The following is a 16,966-nucleotide window of genomic DNA, read 5'->3' as shown; positions in this document are numbered from 1 at the left end:
TGAGGTGAAATATGTAAAGTAACTTGCAAATAAATGCTTGCTATTATTACAGAAGGGCACAACACTTGTTCTTTGTAAAAAGTTTAGGGCAGCAGAGTCTATACTGGGGGAAATGAACCTAGTATCCAAATTCTGTAAGATGGCCTTGTACATAGGCCCTAACCACACTGTTATACATGTAGTCCTAATAGCCTGGGATCAGGGGTATGGGGGCAGGAGAGAATCTTATTGTCGACAAGAACCATACCCAGTCTCCTCCCCAATGCTCCCCACCAAAAAACAGAACCAGTCAGGGCCCCAAATAATAATCAACAGGTTTATTGTCCTAGAACTGAAATTGTCTACCGGTTCTTAGAGCTAAACTTCCAAAGCTACAGTCGGCAACTTTTCATCAGAGCCCAGGGAGAAGGTTGTTGGGAAGGGGAGCAGATGTAAAAGAAAGATGGGGGAAGAGAGAGAGAGAGAGACAGAGAGACAGAGAGACAGAGAGACAGAGAGAGAGAGAGAGAGAGAGAGAGAGAGAGAGAGATTGAGGATTGGGGAAGGGTAGAGGACTTTTTTTCCCCTCTTTTTGTTCTCTCTGTAGATTACAAATTGAATGTGGTGATAATAGCAAGAGGAATGGGTTTATTTCTCAGGGGTAGGTGAGGAGACACCAGGGAAGAAAAAACACAAGAGACACAAGGAGAAACCAAAGCCCAGCTATAAAAAGAAAGTCATAAAACCCCAAATAAGACAACTACATTTCCAGCAAATCAGAAAATCCAGGTGCAGCAGTAAGGGGGTTGGGAAGAGGAGGGAGACAGGGGAAATCAGGATCAGGAAAGACAAGAGGATGGGGAAGAGAAAGTGGTCAGATGGGGGCAGAGGGGAGAGGAGAGAAGAGGGGCACAGAGGATTTGGGAATCTTTTAAAATTTTTTTTTTGTTAATTTTTTTTTATTAAAAATGTTTCCTTAAAAAATGCCACTTTACTTTTTTCTTTGCCTTGGTGATAAATATTCCTGTAGGGGGGGCCTGAAGCACCAGGGGGGTGGGGAATAAGAGGAGTGAAGGGGAGGAGTTTATACCCAGCTTCCCCATCTCATTTCATCTTCCCAGGCATTGGGTACTACAGAGGGAGATTTATGATGCCAGAGGCAGGAGGACAGGTAGCAAGCAGTAGGAGGGGCCATCTCTCTCCCCTCACTGGAGATGGTTTCCTTTCAAATACATCCATACCCTCCTCAGGCCACCTTCTCCAAGAACCTACTAAAGGACTACCCTAACCCCTTGCTAGACCCTCAGTGCCCCAAGGCAGTGACTTTAGAAACAACGAAGGGGGCAACTGTCACTCCCAGAATGCTCTAGGGTATCAGCCACAGGAATGAGGACCAACCACCAAGCACTTATTCTCCCACCTAACCCCACTCCAGTTGTCAGACTTTCCCTGAATCAGCAGATCATCCGGGGGAGGGGAGGGTGAGGGGGGCGGAGGGTAGAAACTATTCTCCTGAAGAGACAACCCCTTTCCTCATGTCCTGTACCTCGCCCCAAGCTTCGGGCCCCCCCCTTCCTTTAGCCCATCTTCCATCCTTTCCATTCCCAAACCCACATCCTAACACATCAGTCATTCTAGGGATGAGGGTGGAGGTGGGGAAAGGCTGAGGGAAAGGTCAGAAAGTTAGCCAGTCCAGGAAAGCCCCAGCCAACTCCCCACTGAAATAAGAGCCCTCAGAAGCTAGCACCCTGCCCCAAAACTGGGTCCTCCCAAAATCGGAGCTGGGGGCATGAGGACAGGGGAGAAGGGCTCAAGGCTGAGGAGGGGGTGAGTGGTGCCAGGCCCTGATCTCTTCCTTCCTTACCCAGTGCGGGCTGGGCCCGAGGGAAAGCGGGGAGGGGGTGCTCAGAGAGAGAGAAAGAGAGAGAGAGCTGCCGATGCCAGGGTATCAGGGACAGGGGGCAGGAGAAGGGGGGGTTCCCAGTTTGCAGGCAATGACCAGTTTCCCCGATAGCACCCAGACAGCAGCAGGAACAGGGTGGGGGCTCCTCTGGAAACATTGTCGGCTACAGGCTGCAGGGGACAAGTGGGAAACAAAGAGTTACTTCGGGTCCATTCTCTTGGGGCACTCCCCAAGCTGGTTCCATAGTACTTGGTGTCCCTCCCAGCCCTACCCCCATCCCCTCCACACCTCTACATCCTAGTGGATCTGATTCTGGGCCTGGGGAAGTCTTTCTGTAGACTGTCTCCCAGGCTTTCCTTTCTGCTCTGCCAGGACAGTGCCTGACACATGAGAATTGTGCAGCAAGTATTTGTGGACTAATTCCAAAACCCACATCTTAATGAATGCTGGGCCGAGCCCCACCTCTTGGGTCCCATTCTCAGGCTGACGGGCAATCTCCTCTCATTTACCTCTCCTTGTGATCTCTGACACCCTGGGCAGGGCCTTCCTCCTTGGCAGCCTCCTCCTCTTCTTCCTCTTCTTCCTCATCTTCCTCCTCCTCTTCCTCTTCCACCAAACCCCGGCCGGGGCCTGGCTCTGAGGGGGCGCTGTTCTTCTCTGCCTCAGCGGGGAGGGCTCTTTCTCCCTCGAGGGCCAGCTCTTCTTTCTCATCCCCCTCCCCCTCAGGGTCCTGGGTTTCCTTGAGTCGTTTGGGGGAATCCTAAATTCAATCAGGGAGGGGGAGTGTTAGGAAGGGAAGGAGTGACACATAGTTACACAGTTTGGGTTAAAGGGATTCCCCTCGGTTCATCCTCGAATGAACTTCACCCATGACTATTCCCACCTTGATTTCTGCAAATCTCACCTTCTCGTTATGGTATAACTATGTTTAATAATAATATTCTTCCTATGATTTTTCAACTGTTTATTTGGGTTTATATTTTGGGGTTTTGGTTTTATAAAATTACTCGCTTACAAAAATAAGTATGGGAAAATGTTTTGCATAATACATATATAACCCAGATCAAATCGCCAGCCAGCACTGGGAGGTGGAAGGGAAGGGAGGGAAAGAGTGAGATAAGTTCAATCATACAACTTCGGAAAAACGTGTGTGGAAAATTATTACATGTAATCAGTAAAAAAAATTTTCAATTAAAAAAAATTACATGCTTCTACAGAGCTTTATAACTTACAAAACACTTATAGATGCATTATTTCACTTAATCTTCAAAGTAAACACCATGAGGTAAATTTTTATCCTCTTACACATAAAGAAACTGAGGCTCAGGGGTGTTGACTTGCCCAAGATCCTACAGCTGAGAGCTGGGATCCAATCTAGGCTTCCTAAATCCAAACTCAGGGCTTCCTGAACTTCCACACTGTGCTTCAACTCCCTTCTCTAACCTCTCCTTTCTCCCAATTCAGGTCTATTATCCAACTTCCCAGAATCTCAAAGGTGGAAAAGTCCTAAGAGGTAGCATGGTAGGGTGGTGTAAAGATTGAACTTGTGTAGTCAAGAGAGACCTGTTATAATCCTGACTCAAACACTTACTAATTTTGACTTAACCTCTCCCTAATTCTTCTTTGTCTATAAAATAAGGATAATCATACCAGTAATATTTATCTCACTGGGTTGTTATGAGGATCAAATGAAAATGTTCTGAAGTAGCAAGAAATTAAAATTTAAAAGGTAGGAAAACCTAGAATTGTGTTATTTTTGTTGTTTTTGTGTCATCTATTTTTATAGATAGCTAGATGGCAGAGTAGTTGGAACTTGGGACTTGCAGTCATGAAGACTTGAGTTCAAATCCTGCCTCAGATACTTTACTAGTTGTGTGACACACAGACAAGTCACTTAATCTCTCTCAACCTCAAGTTTCTTCATCTGAAAAATGGGGATAAAAATAGCATCTGCTCCAGGAGATTGTTGTGAGGATCAAATTTTACACATACACACACATGCATGTACAAGTGTGGAAGGATATATATACACAAATATATTTATGTATATATTTATATACACATATATCTGAGATGTATATCTATCTGCAAAATAAAGTGCTACATCAGTGCTGGCTATATGCAACTTACCCTATGCCTGAGCAAGGATGCCCTCTACAGCCATCTCCAGTGAGAGCCAGTTTTTATCTGGAAAACTCATAAGTGGAAACCTACTAGCTCCTCTAATAGCCTATCCCACTTTATTAATTGTAATTATTTGGACATTTCTCCTAATACTGAGCTGAAATCTGCCTTTCTCGGCAACTTTGATCCTTTGCTTCTGCAGCTTTGGAGAGAAACTGCAAACTCTCCATAGGAGGGGGCCGGTAGTAAGGCTAGCATTACCTCCAGTGAGTCCACTGCTCGCCTCTTCAGTGCTCCCTTCTCATTCTTTTCCTTTGAAGGTTCATCAATCACCAGCTTCCCCTCCTCATCACTGCTGCCATCTGTGTTCCCCTTCTTCTCCCCATCCCCCTCTGACACTTCTCGATCCGGCTCAGTGTCTTCTGGGCATCCTTTTTTCTGGGATGGCTGGTGGGAAGCAACAAGGAGAGGTAGTTCTCAGGAAGTGATTAAGGATCCCTTATTTGTGCCTCTTTTCCTAGTCAATTGCATTCTTTTTCCTTCAGCAACTCCTCCTCTATTTTGTCCTTGTTTAAAAGAGGATCTTGATTCTAAGTCCCTGAAAAAACGTTGGCCAACATGCTACAACAGGGAAGGAGAGGCATGTAAAGTTGCATGTCCCTCTCTCCCTATTACAAACTCTCCTTTCCCACCCAAACTAGAGGATATATCCCCCTTCTAGGAAGTCTCTTTTATGAGTTATTTCCTCAAAGCTGTTTTTAAATTAGACAGATTAATTGGATTCACTTCCAAAATTTCCATTCATTTCAACCTTGTTACCTTTTATTCACTACTCATCATTCTACATGTTATATTCGAATGTACCCACAAAATAGAATGGTAGCCTCGGACCTAGACTCCATCACAGTCAACATAAGTGCTTAATTGATACATGTTGATGTGAGTTTACTTTCATTAAATGCCTATTGTGTATACAGCACAGAGATACAAAGTTTGGACAAGATCCTTGGACTCATGGAACTCAAGAGTCTAATAGGTGGATAAGATACAATCATTTGGTGTTGTCACACAGAATATTCTATGATAATTCATCAGATAAATACCTCCATCTGATTGGAGAGGGTGGACAGTAGAGTTTCTTCCAAATACTCCATTTAAGGAGGTGACCCAGTGCAGCCATCTTATTGTGTGCTGGTTTTCTCTATTAGATTAAGAGCTTCTTGAGGACAAGAACTATATTTTATCTTTCTTTGTATCTCCAGGGTTTAGCACAGTGCTATAGGAGATGCTTTAAAAATGTTTATTGACCATTTATAGATGGTGGATAGCCTGTAGGCTAAGGATGCTGAATTTTAGTCTGCCAATAAGAAGGGATTAATCAAAGTTTCTGAATAAAAGCGACAATTTTAGAACTATGAATTTTGAAAAAAAAAATACTGTCAGTAGTAAGAATCTGAATTGGAGGAAAGAATGGAAGAAGGTCCAATAGCAAGCTAAAACTGTCATTTAAGATCAGTGATGATGAAGGTCTGGGGTAGTAACTGGGATGGGTAGGAATGATCTGATATTTTATTGTTATTGCATAATCCATAGGACTAAGTAACTAATTGGATGAGAGGTAAGGAAGCAACTATAAATCAAATATAAATTCTTCTTCACTTTACTAAGATACAAATGCCCTCTTCCCTAGCCTCCTCCTCTCCCCACCCCCTGTTCTTCCTTTTCTAGGGCCTCAGAATTCCCAGTAGGGACTCTTCAGAGTTCCTTAGAATTCTGATTTTATATTCTGTTCTGGTAGATGAAGCCCCCCCTTCCCCAGTCCAGCCTCACCCTCTCTCCTCTGAGTTTCTAAATAATTTGCTTATTTATGCTCCCATTACGATCTCCTGTTGAACTCTTCTCCTCACACTCTCCTGACCCAACAGCCCTCCCAGAAGTCCTCATATGATAGGGTTTTTTTTCCCATAGCAGACAGGTAGCTCCTTGAGAAAAAAGATTATTTCTCTTCCCTGGAGGTTCCAGTGTGAGGAATTAGGCCTTACCTGGTAGCCAGAGGCCTTCACAGTAGGATTGTTCTCTATTTCCCACAGACCCTCGCTGAAACCTTTCCTCTTGTTGGGTTTGCCAAACTTCTCCTTGGATTCCTCATATGGGAAGAGATCTTTGGGACCCAAGAACGCCCTGAGAGATGGAGTAAATGTAAGGTCATTATGCTACCTCGGCTCCCCTGTCCCTCTCTCCATGCAGAGAGGAAAGTAGATACCATCACCTTTCTTCTCTTCAAGCTTTTCTCAACCCTCCCCTCCTCCTGTCCCTTTAAGGCACCCCACAACCCTCTGTCTTTCCTTCTTTCCAATCTCTTCTCTCCCCCCAGCCAAACCTTACTCACGTCTCATGGGTCCCGAAAAAAAAAACTTGGTATTTGTTGGCTGTTGACTTCACTGCAGCCTCTGGCATTTCATCAATCTAGTCAGGAGTGGGGTGGGAGAGAATAGGAGAAGGGAACATGAACCTGGTGGCTCAGCCTCCCATCTAAGTCAGAGACACCTGCTTGAGGGAGAGGTCACACCTGAGGAACCACAGGGGAGCCTCATTTGAGCACCTTTAGAAGGGGCACCATCCGGGCTAACCCCCTGGTTTTATAAATGAGGTCCCCCAGGCTCGAGGTCACATGGCTAAAATATGGTGACCCCAAGAAGGGGACACCTTCCAAATTAGGCCCCTTCCACCTCCTTGGGACAGGGGAAACTACCAAGTCCCTGTGGAAAGGACACAGCTCAACATGGCCATGGAAACAATAACTCTCTCCCCTCCTGGTCTGGAAGGTTTTTATTAAAAGGTGTACACCTAGAAGTGTGTGGACAAACACAGAGGAGAAGGGGAAGGCCCTGGAGGGGGTGGGAAGAGCTGGAAGTCTCACAGTGTTGGGGGACTCAAAGCCTGCCTGCCTGCCCTGCCAGCCACAGGATTCTGGGCTAGGCCATCAAGAGTCGACTGCAAGGCCCAGCAAACTACAACTCCCAGCAGCCCTTGCAGCACCACAAGCAGCTTGGCTTCCCGCCGGACAGAGGCTGGGTAGCCATGTTGGTTGAGGACCCAGAGGTGGTTACAGGGTGGGAGGAAGGCAGGGCTGATAGCTGATCTAAAATGCGATTATCACGGACAAGATAGACAGACAGACAAAGGCAAGGGGAGAAGGCAACAGAAAGAAATAGAGAGGGAGAGACAGCAGGCAGGAAAAAGAACCACAAAGAACCTTAGGAGAGATGGGAGACACCCCTCAGAAAGGCAAACAGCGCCCCTTCAAAAAAAAAAATCATTTAAACTCAGAGAGGTTTTTTTTTTTTAATCCGAGCTCGGGGTTTTATCCCCACCCCCACCCTAGCTTCCTTAAACCACAACCTCCCCCCTCCTTGCCCCATGTGTCTCCTCCAGAGCTCCTCCCTGGGGCAGAAGTCCTGGTCCCCAGCTGCCTCCTCCCCCAGGGGCAAAGCAGCAACCCAACCCCGAACTGGAGAACGTGGTCGTCCCCACATGCACGTGTGCTCTGGGTGGGGGTGGGGGGTGGAAAAGCAGGTCCTCCCCCCAACACAATCCCCGTCGCCATGACAACCGGACCCCGCCCCCGGGCCACTCAGCAACCAGGAATGTGGCCACCCCTCCCCCACTGGCCCTTCAGGATAAGGGGGGGAGGGGACACTGGGCGCGCGCACACACACACACACACACACACACACACACACACACACACACACACACACACACACACACACAACTCCCGGCCCACTCCCGTGGTCTCCAGCCTAGAGCCGGACACCTGAGTCCTCTCCATCAAAACGCAGCAGGAACACTAGAACACCACGGTTCCCGACATAGAGAACAGCCTGGGAGATCGAAGCCTGGAACCCTGAGACCTGATGGGCGCTAAAGGGAGAGTTCCCCTGCCAGGACACCTGGGCCCTATTACCAGCAGCCTCCCCACCCCACCTCCCGGAGGGACCAACAAGAGGCAAAATCTGAAACACCAGGGCTTAGAGATCCCTGGAGAGGGACAAACGATAATAATAGCAAAAGCCTCAGGTCTGGGCCTTCCTTCTGGGTAGAGCCTCCAGAACTATAAACCGGGGGTGGGGGGTGAGGGTGATGATTAAGGTCCAACGGCCAGATACGCAGGCTTTACGGAAGCCAAGAGAAAGGAAGAAAGGAATATGGAAGGACTCCCAAGGCAGCAGGCACCCACGCTGTCTACCGTCACTCCCATGGTGTGACTCCCAGTCATTTATGGGTCAGAGCCAGGGAAAGGCCTGAGACTTCCATTACACCATATTCCAGAGATCTGAAAGAACTTACACCTCCCTCACATCTCCACTGGAGCCCACGCACAAGCACACACCCCCACCGGAAAACTGGCTTAGAAAGGGTCAGCCCCTCCCCTTTCCAAGCCACACCGCATGGCAAGGAACCCAGGCATCCAGTTGCCCAGGCCCAGGGGTGGGGGAAGAGGGAAAACAAAGAATGATCATTAAAAATAGAAGGGATTCAAGACACTAAACTTATAATTCCAAATTCTGGCCAAAGATAGGGCAGGAATCTCTATGTAGCCAAAGAGGTCATTCTGTCCTTCTCACCTGCCCCCAATCAAAATGGGTTTTCTGGGTGGGTGGGTGTTGGGGTGGAGGAGAATCTTCTTCCCCACTTCTGAATCTCCCTCTCCCCTAGGGTGGAGGATGGGGGGAGCAGTGTAGTGGTAGTCAAAAAGCATTAAAGACTTGTTATGTGCCAGGCACTGTGCTAAGCACCAGAGATTCAAAAGAAAGGAAAGAGAACCAGATGTAGGGTTTAAAGGAACTGATCTTGCATCTTGCTTCTGCCACCATGTGACTTAGGCAAAGTTGTTGGACCTCTCTATGGCACTCAGTTTCCCCAATCTTTAAAATGGGAGGGTTAGACCTGAAGATCCTTAAGGTTCCTTTCTATCTCTAAATCCTACAAGTCTCCCAGGCAACTCAAAAGGGGAAAAGTCCTCTCTGCAGTCTAACTGCTTTTCTTGGTGCTGCAGAAGAATATTTCCTCTCCCTCAGTGCTTTTCTGATGAGTGGGGGTCCTCCCCTAAAACACACATATATGCTTGTGGACATGCGCATGCAGGCACACACATATTCCTCCTCCCAAAGGACCTGAATCTCAAGCACTGACTTCAACCCCAGGGGGTGACTCAGAGTAGATGAGTCAGAGCTAAATGGGTCAGGGTGGAGCCCAAGCAAATAGCAAGGGACCCTAGCTCCTGCCCCCCATATCCTCCAAGTGGCCTCTAATACTCTCCCCAAAACACACAAACTTTTCTGGGGGTAGGGAGGTAAGAAGCCACTGAGCTATTTATAGTTGGCCATACCTGGTACTTAAGATTTTCCCAAGCCTGTTTGAAATCAAGGTTGGCATAATAAGGCTTGGGCTCAGAGAATCCTGATTCTTCTATTTTCTATCTCTCCCCTCTCTGGGCCTGTTTCCTCAACTATCCAATGAGAGGGTTGGAATAGATGATTTTTTTTTTAACCTTTACCTTCCATCTTAGAATCAATACTGTGTATTGGTTTCAAGGCAGAAGAGTTGTAAGGGCTGGGCAATGGGGGTTAAGTGACTTGCCCAGGGTCACAGAGCTAGGAACCCAGGACTTCTCTTCTTTAGGCCTGGCTCTCAATCCACTGAGCTACCTAGCTGCCCCCCTGACTTAAGTCCTCCAGCTGTGACATTCTATGATTCTATGAAATTCTATCCCTGCCTTATTTAATAAGTCTCCCAGGTAGGAGCACCTAAAGCTCAGGGAAGCCTCCAAGATGAATTATAAAATACTCAGATAATGTTAATGGATTGGAGGACTAGCTATGAGAGGTACCCAAAATAACTCTTCCCTGGCCTAGAGACTACCTTAAGCCCATACACAGGGAAATCTTTAAAACCTTAAACCCAACCGTCCCTCTGAGAGGGCCCAGAGAGGGGCTGGGCTGAGCCAGGGACACAGAGCCCAAACAGGTACTGGCCCATTGACAGTCTGACACACCCAATGTCCTAGGTTCAATTTGACCTGGGAACCAGAAAATCTGGGGCAGGAGACAGTTGAGGCTAGGGAAGAAGTTGGGGAATGAGCCAAAGAAGAGAAGAGAAAGGGAGACCATGGATGTATGTATGGAAGATGGGGGAGAACTGGGAAGGAGACAAAGGAATTTTAGGTTTAGGTATGTATGGTTATTCCAAGGATTCTACACACAAACACCTCAGTCATTGAATTTGTTAATATTAAAGTAAAGAGGAGGGCAATTATTAAGTGCTTTGAGATCCCTAAGGAAGTTAATGTTGATAATGATTATCAGATAGCAAACAGTACTAATCTCTAAATGTATAGTTAACCACTGAACCACTAGCCCACCAGTTTCTTTCTGGGGGATCTCTAAGCACACTTAACTATTCTAATCTCTTCTGCTTACCCTAGATTTTCTTTCTTTCTTTTTTTTTTAAAAAAACTCTTACCTCATGTCTTAGAGTTGTTATCAATTCCAAGGCAGAAGAGAGGGGGCTAGGCAATTGGGATTAAGTGACTTGCCCAGGGTCACATATCTAGGAAGTGTCTTGAGGCCACATTTGAACACAGGACTTCCTATCTCTAAACCACTTACCTGTTCCTGATCCTAGATTTTTTACAGGCTAGAGGACCTACAATCTGGAACTATCTGGTCTTCTAGTCCCCAGCCCTGCCCAATCCCACTACACCTAGGGCTATTCTGGGGCAAAATATCCTTTGTATCACACTGAGAAAATTGTACTCTTTATCTCATAACTAAGTTGATTCCAGGCAACCCCAGCGAAGGTGTTTTAAATAAAGGAGGCTCTTTGGCTCTGCTTTCTCACTTCTCATATGCCAAATGAGGGGTTAGAATCGATTAGATCTCTAAGGTACCATCAGCTGTTCTTATTAGCAGTAATAACAACCCCAACAACAGTGCTTGAAGGCTTGCAAAGCACTTTCCCTACAATTATCCTGTGAGGTAAGTGGTATATTATCTCCATTTCAGGGATAGGGATTGGGCCTATGATTTTATTGGAATAGGGAATTCCCTCTTGGATGAGGCAAGTCCTTCTACCTTTGCAGGTCAATCAGTCAGTCAATCCATTCATCAACATTTATTAAGCATGTGCAAGGCACTCTGCTTAAGCATGGGATTAAAAAAAAAAAAGGCTAGAGACAATTACTGCAAAAATGTGAGGTTGATTTGCCTAGGTTCACACAGCCAGCATGTATTAAAAGATAGAACTTGGTCCCAGGCCTTCCTGATTTCAAGGCAATCTCTCTTCCATCTGCTACACCCTCATGCCTTATCTCATTTTATGGATAAAGAAACCAGGAGACAGGCAGACGTAAAATGACTACTCTTAGAACCATGAAGTTATCAGATCTGGGAAGCAAACCCCAACCTCCTAAGTCCAGCTTCTCTATTATGTGAGTCTATGACTCTCTGATGTCCCTGGGATAGGGAGGTACTCCTCTAGGAAAAAGCAAGGGAATCAGGAGATTTAGGTTCGAGGCCCAGCTCTGCAACAGTCTGACTGTGTGAGCTGGCACAAGTCACTTCATTTTGGCATCTGGGTAATGACAGGGTTGGATTAGATGATCTTTGAGATCCTTTCAACTTCTAAATCTCTCTGGTTCTGTGATTTAGCTTCATGAGGGGAAAGAGAAAGAGTTATCTATCAGTCTCTTATTTCCCATCAAAGTGGATTTCCTTTGGGGTCCTAGTCTTCCGATAAACCTATAATACTAACAACTTACATTTTAATACTCTTCTAAGGATTAAAAATAGTTTTACTTTCAACTACCTTGTGAGGCAGGTCATGCAAGTACTAGCTTTTCTATTTTTTAGAGGAAGAAGCTGGCACTTGAAGAATGGAAGCAACATGCTCACAAACAATTAGGGTTACAACCAGGATTTTGGACTTGGGCAAAAGTTTGGTATTCTTCCCACTCTAATAATGCCTCTTCCGGAGGAAAGTACCTCTGACTTTTCTATATCACATACCTACGGTAGAATCATTGGCGTTAGAGACAAATTTAGAGCCTTGAGATCATCTAAACTTCATTTTATAGATCACAAGATTCATTGTAGTATACGTGTGCTCACATTCATACATTCTTTCATTCATTCAGCAAACGCCTCCTGAGGACCCACTATGTTCCAGGTACCCTGTTCTCCAGGATTCTAATTATCAGAGAATCAGATGACTGGGGAGGGGTAGTTGGGTGTGGAATGGGTGCAGGGTCAGAAAGGGGTGTGATCCTGGACACTGAGGGTTACTAGTAAAACAGGCTCCCCAGCCAGCCGGGGGGAAATGGGGGAGGGCCCCGGAGAGCCTGGGCTCCTATCTGCCAACAGTGGCGCACCCAGTCTCCCTGCTCCCACATAACCCTATCTGGAAGGTCCAGACTTGAGGCCTGGGCAGGGCTAGATTAGGGAACCCTGTCATGGTTTGGGCCCATCCTTTCCCCATCTTCTCACCAGGGAAGTAAAGGTAGGGATGGGACCCCCACCCCAGTTTCTCCATTCTTTCATCCTGAGACCCCGTCTTATGTCCAAGGGGACCAGATCTCGGGTCTCCCCCAGGCTACCATCAGGAGTAGATGTTTGGGGTTCAGCCCTCCTCCTGGATTCAGAAACGGCCCCAGGAAGGCATCTCTTCCAGCCAGGGCTGCTTCCTTCAGGGGCCCCCACCCTCCCCAGCCTCGCCTCTGGACTTTGTCCCCCCAGCAGGAGTTGTAGCAGGGAGCCCTGTGTTGGGTGCTTGTGCTAGCCCACTGCACCTCTGGCACCGGGACCAAGATGCAGGCTGGGTCAGAAGGGCAGGTTAAAGTCCAAGGGTGCACGTTCCCCACACATATGTGCACATATGTCCCATGATTCTGGCCACGGCTCCTTTCTCCACATGGGGGTGTGGGCAGGATGGAGAACATGAAATCGTGATGGAGTGTGAGTGTGTGTGCGTGCGCGTGTCCACGTGCATGCGGGCACCGTCCTGAATACTCTCCAGGTTCAGGCAGAGGGCTCAGGGCTGAGGCCCCTCGGCCTTTCCCAGGGAGATCAAAGGCCTGGTGGATAGCCCTTCTCCAAAAGGCCAAAAGGAGGGTGTGGCTCAGGTTTATAAAAAGGGCCAGGAAGTTCAGGACCGGAGACTCCACAGCTCCCCACCCCCACAGCGGCTCCTCCTCTCCTCCACGAGAAACTGGCTCCTTCCCCCTCCCAACAGACACATCCACACCATAAGGAGGCTCGCCTCCCACCAGTCACACACACAACCCCCCTCGCAGATAGCACACACATTAAATGAGCCTCCCCCCACAGCAGACACACAAGGAGCTTTCCACAAACACAGCGAACAAGATCCTCTCCAGGACACATCCCCCACCAGATACAAAGCAGGAGACTTCCATCCCCCCAGCAGATAACAGCCAGGAGAGAGACACCTCTCCAACACCCACAGTGAGGTCACGTCCCCTCCCCAATACACACACAGGGACAAACCCCCCCAGCAGCAGCCACACACAAATCAAGGACCCCCCCCATACACACCATGAAATTCTCCTCCTAGGAAACACCTATAAAAAGACTTCCTTAAACCACTGCCAGACACATCCCCAGAAGGAGATTCCCTCCTTCCTCAGAAGACATAAGACAAGTGGACTCCTCCCCAGGCAGAAACATGCAAGATTCACCCCCCTCCACCTGCAGGTACCAGAACATATATAGTATAGACTTCCTTCCACCAGACACACACGCAGACACACCAACAGATGCAGACAATATTCCCCCCAAGTAGACATTGGCAGGGAGACTTTACCAGCACACATACGTTTGATGCTCAGTTCCCCTCTCAAGCAGACACCCCAACACCCCCACAGAAACTCCCCACCTCCACCCCAGCAGCAGATGAACACATGAAACTACCTGGACACTATCAGACGCACTGGGGAGATCCCTCCCTTCCCAGTAGACACACAAGGACACTCCTCCACCCCTAGCAGAAACACACTGTCCTCCTCCCCTCATACACACAAACACAAGACTCCCTCTCCAATATCTACATGAAGAGACTTGTCTGACCACCACACACACACACACACACACACACACACACACACACACACACACACACACTCCCCTCTTAGTCACAAGTAGATTCATCTACCAACCAAATTTTTATATACAAGACTCTCCCTCTAGAGACACATACATAAGGAGTTTCCTTCACCCTCTTGATCTCCCCCTTCCCACAAGGAAAGAACAAGTGATGGAGTGAAATGATCACAGAACCTGCAGCCAAGAAGTCTGCGTTCAAATCCAGCCTAGAATACCTCCAGGCTGTGTGACCATGTATAAGTCACTTAATCTCCCTTATCTTCAATTTCCTTATTTGTGAAAGGAGAGGAACAGGACCTACCTCACAGGGTTCTTCTAAGGACCCAAAGAGACCGGGTATATTTACAAATCTTAGATAAAAGTTAGCTATTGTTGTCATTGTTACTGAGACCCTCCCTCCCCCCCAACACATTGGAGTTTCCTCCTTCCCAAGCCCACCCATACAAAAGACCCTCCCTCACACATACACAAACTCCCCCTGCATACACACCCAGAGCAAGGCAGCCCTCCCACACACACAACACATAAAATAGATTCCTCTGACATTCTGCCCCCCCACCCCCACCCAGACACACAAGAAGAGATTTTTTCCTCCTCAGGTACAGGCACCAATACAAGAAACTTAAAACACACAATTAAGACTCCCATTGCTTATCTAAGATTTAGCTACATAACACAAGGGAGGAAAAATCCCCTTCTTCTCTGGTAATAAATAATTTGTCCCCTAAGTGGACACTCCCCCAGTGTTCTTCCCCCAGGCCCTCCCCGATTCTATTTGGTCCCACTTTCATATTTATTCTAAAGGAAATCTTATAATTTAGGGTACTTAGAACCACCCCCTCGTACTATCTAGAAGTGACCCATAACAACAAACTTTGAAAAAAAATTAGGGGTAGGGGACACTTATTCCCTCAACTCTGTCCTTCCTCTTCCTTCCTGTATCCACCACCTCCTCTCCTCTCCTTTCTCGGAGTTCCTACTCCTCCTCCCAATCCCCTACTTCCACTTTAGTTCTAAAGGTACAATTTGAACAAACGCCTTTGGATATTGATTTGTTTTTTTTTCCCCTCTTCCCCCTCCCACCTGGACAGGTACTGAAAGCAAGGAAGGCCCAAGGCAGAACTGAGAGAGCAACCCAGGCTTTTCTCCAGGGGCCTATTACAGGCAGAGGGACAGTGTGGAGATCAACCACATGGCCGAGACTAGGACGGTTGTGGCGGGAGATGCACACACCTGGGAGGGAGGAGCAACCACCCCCTCCCTCCTCAATGACAAAGAAGCTCCTTTCTCCCATGAACCCCCAGTCCCAAGAGCTGCCCAGATCCCTCCGTCGGATCCTAAATTACAATTTGGTTCATTAGAAGGTTTTTGTTTTTTTTTCCTGGTGGGAGAGGGGGCACTTTTCTCTCCAATTATCTCCCTAGCCAGGTAAATAACCCCTACTCCCAAACCCAAAGTTTTCCAAGGTTTAGGAGTAAACTCTATCCCCACTGCCAAATACGAAAACACAGGAGCTGGCCTAGGCACTTCCCTTCCCTAGACGGAGGTGGTGGTGGTGGTGTGAGTGAAGATCATGATGGTGGTATGATGATGGTGGTAGTGGTGATGGTGGTGGTGTGAGTGAAACTGAGAAACACGGAACTGGAGAGGGGAACCCCAGAATGGAGGTGTTTGAGGGAGCAAGGATATAGGGGAGGTTGCATCTCTGATCTCCGGGGGTGGGAGGAGTTTCTGGAGAGGGACTGAGCCAGCCCCTCAAGTGAGGCAGACAAGCTGGCGAGACTGCCCCAGGGGAGAAACTGACCAGGATGGGGCCTGGAGAAGGGGACATTGACCATTCGGGGAAAAAAGAGAATAAAAATAATCAGTTCATCGTCCCCGTCCCTTATATACATATACTTTGCATCGGGCCCTCACCCTTTCCGATCCAGGTGCTCGCCCCCTCCTTTCCTTTCCCCTCTCTCCGCCAAGTCCTACCCGGTCCCTGAGCGAAGAGGCCTGTCTGCCCCGACCCACGAGCTGCCCGGACCATTATATAACGCGGAGGTGGAGAGACGAAAACCCGGCTGTAATGGGGGCGGGGAGGGGGCAAAATCGGGGACCCAGGAGTCCTCTGCCCCCACCCCCTCCGGGTGCAATGTGCTAGTGCCCGCGTTATGCAACCCGGGCGGCTGGGGCATAAGCGTGGCCTATCACTCCCTCCCCGCTTTTCACCCCCCACTCCACGCATTCCCCTCCTGGACCCATCTGCTCCCCCGGCCCGGCCCGGCCCCAGCCCTAGCGGTTCCGCACATCCCTTTCCTTCCTTACCCGGGCCGGCCAGTGAGGGTATCCCTTCATTTTAGCGAACACCAGGTCTCCGCATTTGTATTCCTTCTGCCTGTTGGAGCGGGACATCTTGGGGGTTCCGGTGGCTCCCCCAAACTCAATTCTGGAGCGGGAGGGGGGCCCGAGGAAGGAGAGAGCTGAAGTTTGACTCCGCTACCGCGAAGGGGGACAGGGGGAGGCGCCGCTCTGGCCCCCTCCTCTTCCTCGTGCAATTCCCCCCTGCTCTGAAACAGGCGCCCACCCCCCGGCCCCGGCTCCCGAGGCTTAGCTCCCCGAAGCTTCTTCTCTTTCTCCGCCTCCTGCAAAGGGGTGCGGGCCGCTGATCGGGGGTCCTTAGCTCCCGGGAGGTGGGTGAGCGCTCATGCAGTTGTTTGTGTTTGAAATTCAATTGCTCCCTCCTCGGAGCGAGGCCTCTTCCCCCCACTCCCTCCAGTCCCTACTCCGCCTCCTC

The 16,966-nt window shown here is 48.4% G+C and overlaps 1 protein-coding gene across 1 annotated transcript; it reads right to left on the bottom strand.

Moving 5' to 3' along the window:
• Positions 1 to 909: 909 nt before the first annotated feature.
• HDGF (heparin binding growth factor) lies at positions 910 to 16,722 on the bottom strand. The gene is made up of 6 exons (XM_044672312.1): positions 16,498 to 16,722; positions 6,396 to 6,472; positions 6,049 to 6,187; positions 4,268 to 4,453; positions 2,392 to 2,642; positions 910 to 2,052 (listed from the first exon to the last, which is right to left on the bottom strand). Exons 1-6 carry the CDS (start codon positions 16,582 to 16,584, stop codon positions 2,046 to 2,048), a joined length of 747 nt encoding a protein of 248 aa, XP_044528247.1. The 5' UTR covers positions 16,585 to 16,722; the 3' UTR covers positions 910 to 2,045.
• Between the last annotated feature and the right edge of the window lie 244 nt (positions 16,723 to 16,966).

The sequence above is a fragment of the Gracilinanus agilis genome, chromosome 4 (genome assembly GCF_016433145.1).
Source record: "Gracilinanus agilis isolate LMUSP501 chromosome 4, AgileGrace, whole genome shotgun sequence".
Lineage (NCBI taxonomy): Eukaryota > Metazoa > Chordata > Mammalia > Didelphimorphia > Didelphidae > Gracilinanus > Gracilinanus agilis.
The sequence above is the reverse complement of the archived record's forward strand: the minus strand, read 5'-3'. Positions and strand labels throughout refer to the sequence as shown.